General features: G+C 43.0%; 2 protein-coding genes across 5 annotated transcripts; both read left to right on the top strand.

The window, feature by feature from the left end:
• Positions 1-70: 70 nt before the first annotated feature.
• Positions 71-2,154, top strand: LOC133171310 (nucleoside diphosphate kinase B-like). The gene is made up of 5 exons (XM_061304564.1): positions 71-215; positions 1,049-1,175; positions 1,517-1,618; positions 1,686-1,798; positions 1,871-2,154. The coding sequence occupies exons 2-5, from the start codon at positions 1,053-1,055 to the stop codon at positions 1,983-1,985; spliced, it is 453 nt and encodes a 150-aa protein (XP_061160548.1). The 5' UTR covers positions 71-215; positions 1,049-1,052; the 3' UTR covers positions 1,986-2,154.
• A 351-nt stretch (positions 2,155-2,505) lies between these two features.
• On the top strand, positions 2,506-11,679 carry tmem94 (transmembrane protein 94). 4 transcript variants are annotated; one of them, XM_061304546.1, is made up of 32 exons: positions 2,506-2,614; positions 3,341-3,476; positions 3,558-3,677; positions 3,827-3,954; positions 4,097-4,233; positions 4,329-4,522; positions 4,731-4,876; positions 5,147-5,249; positions 5,324-5,410; positions 5,493-5,609; positions 5,740-5,796; positions 5,877-5,981; positions 6,055-6,213; positions 6,339-6,557; positions 6,631-6,943; positions 7,009-7,182; positions 7,262-7,364; positions 7,436-7,644; positions 7,750-7,931; positions 8,013-8,133; positions 8,199-8,314; positions 8,414-8,513; positions 8,627-8,735; positions 8,854-9,040; positions 9,114-9,191; positions 9,262-9,347; positions 9,407-9,488; positions 9,886-10,049; positions 10,131-10,225; positions 10,294-10,387; positions 10,551-10,721; positions 10,796-11,679. In XM_061304546.1, exons 2-32 carry the CDS (start codon positions 3,453-3,455, stop codon positions 10,866-10,868), a joined length of 4,053 nt encoding a protein of 1,350 aa, XP_061160530.1. In that variant the 5' UTR covers positions 2,506-2,614; positions 3,341-3,452; the 3' UTR covers positions 10,869-11,679. The 4 variants fall into 4 exon arrangements, with proteins under 4 accessions (XP_061160530.1, XP_061160528.1, XP_061160531.1 ...); XM_061304544.1 differs by having other exon boundaries at positions 4,317-4,522; XM_061304545.1 differs by lacking the exon at positions 2,506-2,614 and adding an exon at positions 3,083-3,182 and having other exon boundaries at positions 4,317-4,522.
• Positions 11,680-11,731: the final 52 nt, after the last annotated feature.

Raw genomic sequence — 11,731 nt, 5'->3', positions numbered from 1 at the left:
GAAATGGTCAAATTCTTTGTATTACGATGTGAGTGATGCGTCACGAGTGCATCCTCTTTTTTTAAATTGGGGTTTAGTGTAGTTTGTCTTATTGGGGTTGCCGTAGGGTGACGTCAAAGTCTCCGCCCCTTCGCATAAAATGCGGCAACGCGGAACGAGGCAGTCTTTTCCATCGCAGCAGCGGAAGTCCGAGACCTCGCAGGACCAAAATTAAGGTAAAGTCATTTTGTTTATGATCTCGATATTCTGTAAGTAACCATCCTAGGTGATCCGCGTGAGATGTTTTCCCCATGAAAATTCCGCTTCAACCTCTAAAATCTGTCAAAACCTTGGTAATCACACAATATGAGGCGTTTTATGAACTAGGCCGCCTGGACCGCTCCAAAACGCGTCAGGTCCCGATCCCAAAACTTATTTTTGCTTGTGCTTAGAATGAAATGACAATTCCAGAGAATCGTCCGCTTCTGTTAAATCACTTGTCTGGTACTGCATAATCACTCGGCTGGTTCTTCTTAAAAGGATTAAGCAGATTTGTGTGTAGACACTAACAGTCGATATGCCTTGTATATTGTTTTAATTTAGTTTGCATCACTAGAGGTCATCTAAATTGCAACCAGGCACATGCTTGGTTGAGAAATCCGCACCGTAATCGACCAGTAATTAATCGCGATTGGTAATCATAATCACATATGATAATGGTATTCCCCTGCTCAATACTGCATTGCAAGGTGACGTCACATGAATAGGTCAGGAATGACTTCAACCACTACACTTGTGCAATTGTCACTTTTGCAAACTTTGTTTACATTGCATATATGTAGTTTGACGTATTTTTCATACTGTATAGTTTTATATTACACTGTTTAGGCAGCTCTTATCTCATCGTACTTTGCATAATGACAATAAAAGGCATTCTGAAGTTGAGTTGAGGGAGACTATAACGTCATTTTCTGTGCTATCCATTCAATGTACTGGTAGCAGGAAGGGGGGGGGCAGTCATCTACATATGTGCTATGTATGGATTTTTTTTTTTTCTTCCTCCCACCAGAGACATGGCAGATGAGCGCACCTTTATTGCCGTCAAGCCTGATGGTGTTCAAAGAGGCATCATTGGCGAGGTCATTGCAAGATTTGAGAGGAAAGGTTTCAAACTTGTGGCCTTGAAAATGTTGCAAGTAAGTAGAAGTGCTTTTTCTTAACACGTTGAACGGATTTTACTCCAGTGACTATATCGTGGGTGCTGAGTGACTGAGTGAGCGGATTATCAACCATGTCTATTTCGGGATCGCAGATAATCTGAGTAAAGACTCCATTTTTGGACCAGTGGCCTTAAGTGTAGTCAGTCCAGACCAAGTCAACACTTTCCATGTTTTGTTGTTGACATTTGTGCCATAATATGGAATGAATTTGGGGCTCAGCGACAGCCAGGCAGTAGATGCCACTAAAATCAGTCTTCTAAAAATGGTTCATCTCCCCTCGTTTCAAACATGCAAATTGTATCCATTTATGCTTGCAGGCATCAGAGGATCTGCTGATGGAGCATTACAGTGACCTGAAAGGGCGTCCATTCTTCCCTGACCTTGTCAATTTCATGAGTAGCGGCCCGGTGGTTGCCATGGTGAGACCCGTCCTAACTGAATCTTCAGTTTGAGGGGTCGACATGGTATCTTTTTGTCCAACATTAGGTGTGGGAAGGCAAGGGTGCTGTTAAGACTGGCAGGGTAATGCTTGGCGAAACCGACCCAGCAAACTCCAAACCTGGAACCATCCGAGGAGACTTCTGCATCGATGTCAGCAAGTAAGTGTCATCTTGGGTATAGTCGGTCTCTTGATCGAGCGGCACTCTTATTTTTCCCCTTTTGCTTCACAGAAACATCATCCATGGAAGTGACTCGGTGGAGAGTGCAACAAAGGAGATTGCCCTGTGGTTCAAAGAGGACGAGCTCACCTGCTACACGAGCTGTGCATCCAGCTGGATCTATTGAGCACATTCCTTAAATGCCCCTTATCCAATTTTACTTACAACGCAAGTAGTTATTTCAGACTGTACTGCGATTTTAGGGTGCATTTATTTTGCTGACATTCCATTCCTTTGTGTGATGATGGCATTGACAACTTTATACTGCAAAATAAATGTTCATGTTGCAGACTAAATGGTGTCATTCATTGCTGTGATGATCAACTAGGAGCACAGTGAGGCCCTAACTGGATATTTTATTATTGATAATATGTGCGAGTGTGGGTCTTCTGTGTGTTTGTATACACAAAAAAAGTGAGGAGGATAAAATAGAAGCGAAATAATAAAGGTGTGAAGGCCTTCACACTAATTATGAACATTTAGTCTTTCTGGTCGAATTTAAGACATCTGAAAAATCTTAATTGTATCAAAACGGAAAGGTTTGAATGTATCGATCACCTATTATCTGACCTTATGACCCCATTTGTTTCTGTTGTGTTTTTTGTTATTGCATTGAGTATATGAATAAAGCTTTACATAAAAAAAAAAAAAAATGCACCACAGCTAACTCAACATGGTGTTGTACACAATCTGATGACGTCTCCGCTCGACAGAGAACTAGTTATAAAATATCAAGTCCGATGCAAATGTTGACAGGTAAGACGATTTAACTGCCACTACGTTTTATTCCGCGGTAACCGGAGTCGTTCTCCACGCCCGCCGCGGCCATGTTCGTCATCTCCATAATATACGGCCTGGGCGCTTGAGATATTAGCAAAGCAGAAAACATTACACTAACTAACTTTAGAGATTCCCAAAGCTGCCATAATTGATAATTTCTCACGAATTCTGGTACTGTCCTCGTTATTATGTTAAGCTTGGAGGCTGTGGGAGCTAGCGCATTTTGCGGCAATGGAGACCCTAAGCTGCTCTTTACGTTTCTCGGGACTTCTTTTAGTTCGTTTGTGCTTATAAAGGGGTCACTACTTAATATACACTGATACAAGCAAACACCTTCCATTTCTAAAACATTTAATCATTTCTGCGCTGGACTCTTTGGATGGAGCTGTCATTCATTATGCGCATGTCACCGCTGTCACTGTTGCGCTGATTGTGCGGAAATGTTGCGTGTCCGGACCCGTTTTTGGGACGGACTTCATTGCGGAAGCAAATAATGATTGCGGGGGCGAGTTTGATGCATCGCTCGACTTAAATCTGATGCACAGTAAGACCATTTTGGTGCATTAATAAGATCTCACTGTTGGGCGTTTTTTCTTACCTGCAATTGATCATGCATATTTGCGTGTGGTGTGGTCGGGATGGCTTGTTTACTTTTTCATATGACTGAAGCTGCTCTCTCATTCTTCCTCCAACTTTCAAAAGCATCTCTACAGGCTGCTACCTGAGAGTCCAAATTTGGTTCTGGCTTGCACGGAATCTGTCAGGTGGTGCTGACGAGTGGAGAAGAAGAGTATGTGGAGTGCTTGCGGTTCCCATGGAGTCAAAGGACATGAAGCAGGTCAGTTGAATTGTTGAATTGAATCTTAAAAACCTGGAAAATGAATTCCTATGATAAATGATATGATGTGCTGTGTTCTAGGAGGAAAATTCCGTTGCTTTGGGCTTGTTGACTCACCAGGCTCTAGGAAAACTCCGGGACCAGCTTAGCAACTTACTGGACCAGCACCTGAAGACAACATGCAGACAGGGCTCTGTACAGGTACTTCTTTATATAAATAATCTTGCAATTGACCTTATATAATCATGCCTCCATGGAAAAAGGATATTTTAGATAAATCGGTAAAACCTACAATTTATGCCCAGGAATGAAACATCTGACCACAACTGGATTTAACGATGTTTTGACAGGAAAAATGGGTGAATAGCTTCCTTTACCATGGAAACCGACATTCATGTCTTCACTGGCCGGAAGCTGCTGTCACTGTGCTAGTGGCACTTGGACTCGTGTGTTGCTATGGCAGTCAGCCGAAGGGCAGGTACTTCCCTTGTATGCCTGATCTGATGAAATTAAATTGTGCAATCTCACACCCAGTGGATTTTTGTAAACACTTATTTCCCTTTTTTTTGTTCGATAACAGCCGTGAATTGATGCTTCTTATATGATCTTGACCTTTCCAGTTCTGGCAGTGAGCTGGTGAATGCAATCGCCCTCCTCATCCTTTTGCTGTTGAATCTGATGCTCGTCAGAAGACAGGAGAGGCTGAAAAGAAGCGAGATGGTTCGGCGTCTCAAAAGCATCATCGCACAACTCAATGGTACGTCTGACGTGATTTCACGTGCCTCTTTCATTTTCCATTGCCACTCTTTGAATTTGATCTATTGTTAAAATTTGTTGTAGATTACCTTTCAGGTTGGGTTGGCGAAGTGCAGTGGCCACCATGTCTTTACCCTGATCTCTATACACCCTCGTCTCCATCGTGGTCCCTTCACTGGACGTACCGTGACTCCCAGTTGGTTAATCTGCCCGTCAGTCTGCTCGTGGAAGGAGATATAATTGTTCTCAGACCTGGGCAAGAAGCATTTGCCTCTCTCCGAGGGATAAAGGTTAGTTGGTTAGTGTTCGTAACATCCCTTCAGGGCTCCAATTTTGCAGTGGTTACATTCTTTTCACGATTGTTAGGTGCACCACTATTTTTTTCACGTTCAACACTGCAGTCTTTACAGGATTAATCTTATTTAAAAATATTTTTAAAAATCTGAAACTTCACATGTGTATAAAAAAAAAAAAGACTTGTTTTTTTTCTATTGACAGGATGATGAACACATTGTTTTGGAACCTGGAGATTTGTTCCCCCCGTCATCTCCTTCCGCACCAGCAAATGAGAAAAAAGGACCCCAGAACCCACAACAACATCGTCTCTTCAGAGTGGTCCGAACTCCGGTTTTAGACATTGTCAGGTAGGAACCGGGATTTCTTTACGTGGATGCCAAAACAGAATCCGAATTAAAAATATTCAATACCATCAATTTTAAGTGCTAGTATTTTTTGGGGGGGGGTCAGGGGAATTTGACAGCAACCAATTTAAAAGCATTGTCCAATTTTAAAACCCAATTTTGAGACTAGTACCTTTGGATAAGATTCCAGGGGGACCAGGTCAACAGAGTTGGATGTATAAAAGAAGGTCCCCAGTTGACCAACCTCAACTCTTGCTCTTTCCTTTTCAAAAGGAATAGTTTGGAGTTTGCAGGATCCAGACCAGTTACAGTGCTCGACAACGAGAGGTTTACAGTCCAGTCCCTCATCACCAAGCTTGTCTGTCCTGTTGTGCTGGTGAGGAAAATCACTTTAATGGTTGTTCCTTTAAATGGTCATAAAAGCATTTTTTTTTTCCCTTTCCCCTCTAGGTTACATTTCTGCTGGTGAACTCCATACGCTACTTTTGCGATGCACCCAACCTCACCCCTAGTAGCTACAATTTTTTGCAGCTTCAGGTCATTTCCCACTCCCAATAACTTCAACATCACGTATCCTCACATTTTAGAAAGGTAATAAGCGGATTGTACTTTCTTTCAGTTGATGGGTGTGCTTCCCGTCTTACCACTGCTATTTCCTGTCATGTGGGTGCTGGTCAATGCCTTTGGAGAGGCGAGAGTCCTCGCGGAGTTCAGCCATGGCTCTCCTGCAGGACTGGTGAGAAAGAAAGACCTTTTTTAAGTTGGACAGAATGTTCCCTTGCACCTCCACTCTTTTGAATTCATTTGAAAAAAATTCCTTTGACTATCCAGGGTTTTAACTCTATTTTCCTCTCACCCCTCCTTAGCTTTCTAAATTCTCCGAGGACACTCTAAGCAGCTACACTGAAGTGGTCTCCTCCCAGGTATCCTCCCATCCTGTTGTCCCACACAGATAAACTACCTAGACCACGTCAGGACTGACTCGGCTTGTTCCTGTGTGCAGGAGATGATACTTTCCGTGTGGAGACACTTCATTGGTGTTCTGAAGGGAGAGTCTCAGACACTTTGCTACACTTCCAACCTTTTACACACGCTTGGCTCTGTCACCGTAAGTACTCTGACCAATTGATGCGGAAAAGGATTTTTTTTTTTTCCTTGCAACTGCACGTTTGTGTGTGCAGGTATTGTGTTGTGTGGACAAACAAGGCATTCTGTCATGGCCTAATCCAAGCCCTGAGACAGTTCTGTTCTTCAGTGGAAGAGTTGAAAATAGCCAGGATGATCTAATAGACGGCCTGTCAATCAACTCCTACTGCAAACTAGAGACCGAGGATGGCAAGGTTTGTACTTTCCGGATGACCAACACGTATGAAAGGTCATTTATGATGACTTATAAGTTACTTCAAAGTGTCAGCTGCAAAACTTTGTTATTGTTCATTTATTCCTATGCCGAACTGCTCAACAGAACCAAGAGGCGGAGACTCTCCTGTGTTTACCAGAGGAGACCGCCACCCGAATCGGAGAAATACCTGAGCCCAGAGACACTTGGAATGATGCGACTCCTACAACAGACACACTAATGCACTGGCGTTCCTGCCAACCTGTAAATAGTCGCACCAAACACAACTCCGGGTCCAACGTGAGCTTCAGTCGTCATACTGAAGGAGGCGAGGACCAAACTCAGGTGAAATCTGAAAGCAAAACTATTTCAAGTTGGCGCTTGGATAGCAAATAATTCCACATCGTGCTGTCTCCAGGAATTTCTTTTGGACAACCAAGAAAGTGAGGCCGAGGATTACGTGTGTGACTATCACCTGGAAATGTTGAGTCTTTCACAAGATCAGCAAAATCCAGCAAGCATTCAGTTTGATGACTTAGCATGGCAGTGTCACTTGCCTTCCCTCAAACCACTGGGCCTCAACATCATGCTCAACCTCTGCAACAATAACGTCACTCAACAGCTCTGCTGCTTCTCCGATCATTTGTCCAACTTGGCACTGCAAGAGAGCCACGGCAGCGTGCAGCCCGTTTCTGTTCCTTGGGGGCTTTGCGAGCTCTCCAGGCTTATAGGTAAACCTTCTTGATTGTAATGTGGGAAGGCGGACGTCTTAACAGACCCGTTTTGTGGGTGTCAGGGTTCACTCCTGGGGCAAGGGAGATGTTTGAACAGGAGAGCCACTTGGCTCTTTACCAGCTGCCAACTGGAGACATGCCAAAAGATGTGCCTTCGCACCGCTTGCATTACATCACTAAGCGTCAGCCTCCTATCTCCCATATGATCTCGCTTTTTGTACGAGACTCTTCCTCAGGTGAGCCGACTTGTTCTATTCCTTTTACCGGTCGGCATCGGATGGATGGATTTTGACTCGCTTAACTTTTGTTTTGTAGAGTGTGTCCAGATGCTGTCCCATGGCTCAGCTGAACTGATCTTGGAGGCCAGCACTGACTTTTGGGACGGTGCTGATATTTATCCCCTTTTAGGTTCTGACAGGTACACAGCGTTTCTTTCTGTCTGTGTAAAGTCTGATATAAATCTAATCTTCTCCCGTATCTTGTTGATAGAAAAAAGATTCTGGATTTCTACCAACGTGCCTGTCTGTCTGGTTACTGCTCAGCCTTTGCATATAAACCCATGCAGCGCTCGTTGTCCAGCCAACTGAACGGCAAGTGTGTGGAGTTGCCATCCGGCCCCTGTCTATTTTCAGGACTGGAGCTGTCCTTAAGCACCCCTAACAAGCATCCTTCCTGCAGGAACAGTTGGAGCTCTGACGGTATGTCTCGGCTCCATTCACCGTTTGGAATCTTTTTCTGTCCGTACGAACAAATGATAATAATTTGGTACTCTGCGCCATGACAATCCTCCCTTTTTCCAACAGAGGGTATCGGTGAAGGAACGGAATGTGACGATGGTGTGCAAGCCCTGAGCGGCCAGATCTTCATGGGCATGGTTTCATCCCAGTTCCAAGCCCGACTGGACACGGTTCGACTCATTGACGCTTTGATCACGGCGTGCATTCGATTTGTGTACTTCTCCATGGAGGACGAACTTCGCAGCAAGGTAAAAACACTGGAGCTCACTTTGTGGAATTCGGGGAAGGCCCTCAAAAGTGTGATTCTCGACGTCGTTTTGTGTTTGTAGGTTTTTGCAGAGAAAATGGGCTTAGAGACCGGTTGGAACTGTCATATCTCACTGACTTCAAATGGAGACGGTCCATGTGAAGGAGCTCCCTCCAGCCCCTATCATGGCTCACTCCATGAAGGTGGTTTATCTTATCTTGTCTATCTGACGAGGGCTTTACTTATCGTCACCTTCGAATGTAATTAGATTCTCGAGATGAAGCGGAAGGTCCGTTGCTGTCAGAGGAGGAAGTTCATTCGGACCTGGCAAGTTTCCAGCCCACCGACAGTGATCTGCCCAGCTTTCTGGAAGATTGCAACCGGGTAAGCCATGATGTCGATGAGCAGAATGAGTTCCATTTTTACCCAATTTAAGTGTTGTAACTTTTGCTTTTCTTTTTATTTTATTCATTTTTATCTTAGGCGAAGCTTCCGCGTGGCATTCACCAGGTTCGACCTCATTTGAAGAACATCGACAATGTGCCTCTACTGGTGCCACTCTTCACTGACTGCACCCCTGATAGTATGTCCTCTTCCACTAGATCACTGCTAGAGAATAAAACCAAATACAACATCATTTTCTAACAAAACAGTGAATTTTGATTTGTTAGCATTCCAATTGTGATTTATTTCCAGCTATGTGTGAGATGATAAAGATCATGCAGGAGAACAGGGAGGTCACGTGCTGTTTGGGAAGCGCTGCCAATTTCCGCAACAGTCGGCTTTTTCTGCAGAGCGACCTCAGGTATGCGAACACATTGCTTCACAAAAATGCATTATTACTTTTTTTAAAGTAATACATCAAACCTGGATAGCTGAACAATGCACCTAATGACATACATGTATAATATGTGCTCGAATAGTATCGCTCTGGAACCACTGTACCCATCCCAGTGTTCGTGGGAGACATTCAGTCGCACCACGGGTCCATTCAACAGGAACACCGAAGGTCTGTCTCCACTCAGACTCTCGGGGCAGCTTAATAGTCTGGGCTGCTCTGTGGCCTTCCACCAAGGAGAGAGTGTCAGCATGGCCAAGCTCATAGAGCAAGTACGTCGCATAAGGTTACACAATATTTTATTTATTATATTTATTCCCGACTGTTTTGGTTTGTTTGTTGCAGGCACGACATACAACTTACGGCATTCGCAAGTGCTTCCTTTTTCTGCTGCAATGCCAACTCACTCTGGTCATCATACAGGTAAGAAGAGACTTGACATATAATAAAGAGGGGTTGACTTTAAATGATGTTTTTTTTTTTTCTTCTTCAGTTTTTATCTTGTTTAGCTCAGCTCCCTCCTCCTATGAACACTACGGACATCCTCTGGCTGTCATGCTTCAGCTGCCCGTTGCTAAGGTTGGACCTCTTGCAAGACTTCACAATAGTATTTTGACATCAATTAAATCTTTTGACAGCCTGTCACTTCTGGGAAAGCCTCGAGATAGTTCGGTCATGACCGTTGCCACGGGGAAGAACCTTGACGCCATCCCAAAGAAGGTAAGGTCGCAAAGTGGGGGATGCCGAGGCAATTGTAACTTTTTGGGCATTTCTAACTCTGCTATTTGCTAATTATGCTAACTAACGATAAGTTTGAGTGCTACGAAATACCGGGGCAACACAAACAAAGTACAAGAAGTGAAAATTTACAATTGACCCCACATTCCAAGTGTGTTCTAACACAGAGAGAATATTCCAATGGAGCTCGTCAAAATTTTGATTGATGACCTTTGACCCTTAAAAAGAGATCTCTTAAACATTGGATCTGGGAGCTGTTTAAAAGACAGACAGCTGCATTCCCTTTTTTTTTCGACATTAATCTTTTTGGGGTAGTATTTGGTGGCGAGGCCAGAACACAAGTTAGTCTGACTTGTAATCTTTTCTCCTTTTTTCTTAGACTCAAAACTACTTCCTTGGCTGCTTTGTTTTGAAGTTTGGCCTGACAGTGTGTGCCTATTTGTTGGCCTTTGGATTCACACTCCAAGAGGTGTGTTTGAGAAGCACAAACCTAACCATGGTTGAAAATGCCACTGTCAAATGCCTGCATATACTCACAGCCAGGTAAGAGTTCCGAGAATGCGACTTTTTAGCCAACTATTAATTTATCGCTGAATATTGTTGTTATTTTTTTTATTTCTTTAGCTCTTCAAACCATGCTCCTCACTGGTTCACGGATCTGTCAAATGGCCTGCTACTGACGCAGAAATTAATGACTGCTTTCCTGGTCTTACATAAAGGTAGGTACTACTCGCGCTTTATAAGTCCATTCCTATTTGAACATTTATGTACGTCCCTCTTGTTGCAGTGGTCATCTCGCTCAGCTATGTCCACCGTTCCCAGTCTTTGTGGCGAAAAAGTCCTTTTAGCAATGCCTGGTGGTGTCTCACTGTACCTGTGGTGTAAGTCATTATGATTGAAAATGAGGTATTGTATGGTAAATCTTTTTTATTCACATTATTATAATAATAATTTTAAAAAAAAAAGAAAAAAGCGATACACTGTGGTCCTCAACAACCATGCACATGAAGATTCATGTTGTAGCTGATTGCCTCTCTCCTTCAGTCTGGTCAGTCAGATTGTCCAGGCCACTGTGGATTACCAGTTGTGGCATGACCAAGACAGCCTCCTGAACTTTGGTTTGCGTGACATACCTCTGCTCGGCTGGCTGCTCGTCTCGCTGTCTCTTCTGCTGGTGGTGATAGTTAATGAGTTGGTGAAGCTACATGAGATAAGGTAAAAAAGTATTTCAAAATGAGCTTCTGTGAATGTTGTTTCCAGTGTGGCTCATGGTTTTGTGTTGTCTTCAGGGTGCGGGTTCGCTACCAGAAGAGACAGAAGCTACAGTTTGAAACAAAGCTCGGAATGAATTCTCCATTCTAATGGGTGACGTTTGACAAGTTGACCAATGATTCTGCTCGGAACTGTGAATAACAAAAGGAGGACTTTTACCACTTTTGCCAGGATGAGTTGTATCAGATCAACTTGTGTGCTCTTTTTAGGCTTCAAATGATAATCGTTAAATGGAGGTCCTGTTTTTTTTATTTTGCTCAGGGCCTCTGCAGCATCATAGCTTTGTCATCTGATTTGAAATAGTTTTAAAGACTCGAAGGCACTGTGTTTGGTGGTGGACCTGAACCTCGACTGCGGTCCCATCACTATTGTCCTTGGGAATTCTGACACATTGCAATCAAATTGTTGGCTTTCATCTGAAGATATCCTTCCTCATAATCAGCCATACATGAAACGCAACCAATATTACAGTTACAAGCAATTATGAACATCCTCTAAAACTGAAAGCTACTTCTTAGGTACTGATTATTGTGAAGGCCTACTGAAATCACCAATTTGCTCAAATTCCTTTTATTTATTTTTGTCATCAGATGTTTTTATTGATATTTTATTTTTTGGAAGTAAAAGGGGGGGAAAAAAAGCTGCTGTGCTGCTTGATCTTATTGATGATTTATTGTTTTTTTTTACTTTTTTTTATTTTATTTTTTAACAACGACCTACGATTGTCTGTTATTGCGCATGGGTAAATTGTGAGGAGTAAAATTGTGTTTATATTTCAAATTCCAGAAATTCATTTCAACTGACCCAAGGAGGTGCAATCAAAATGTCATTCTAATTAAATAACACATATCTCTTTTGTATATGTATTTGTATTTTTCTATTAAATTATTTGGTTGATTTATTTTATTTATTTTCGTTGAACCCAAATTGCTGTTTTTTGACAGCCTTTCATC

Source organism: Syngnathus typhle, linkage group LG18 (genome assembly GCF_033458585.1).
Source record: "Syngnathus typhle isolate RoL2023-S1 ecotype Sweden linkage group LG18, RoL_Styp_1.0, whole genome shotgun sequence".
NCBI lineage: Eukaryota > Metazoa > Chordata > Actinopteri > Syngnathiformes > Syngnathidae > Syngnathus > Syngnathus typhle.
This window is presented reverse-complemented; position numbering and strand designations above follow the sequence as displayed.

Excerpts from the sequence above, each read along its gene's own strand:
- tmem94 (XM_061304544.1), top strand. The coding sequence starts at position 3,453 with ATGGAGTCAAAGGACATGAAGCAG. Across the intron at positions 4,523-4,730 it reads CCTCTCTCCGAGGGATAAAG|GATGATGAACACATTGTTTT; the intron begins GTTAGTTGGTTA and ends TTCTATTGACAG. Across the intron at positions 7,183-7,261 it reads TGTACGAGACTCTTCCTCAG|AGTGTGTCCAGATGCTGTCC; the intron begins GTGAGCCGACTT and ends TTTGTTTTGTAG.
- LOC133171310 (XM_061304564.1), top strand. The coding sequence starts at position 1,053 with ATGGCAGATGAGCGCACCTTTATTGCCGTCAAGCCTGATGGTGTTCAA. Across the intron at positions 1,176-1,516 it reads TGGCCTTGAAAATGTTGCAA|GCATCAGAGGATCTGCTGAT; the intron begins GTAAGTAGAAGT and ends TTATGCTTGCAG. Across the intron at positions 1,619-1,685 it reads GCGGCCCGGTGGTTGCCATG|GTGTGGGAAGGCAAGGGTGC; the intron begins GTGAGACCCGTC and ends GTCCAACATTAG.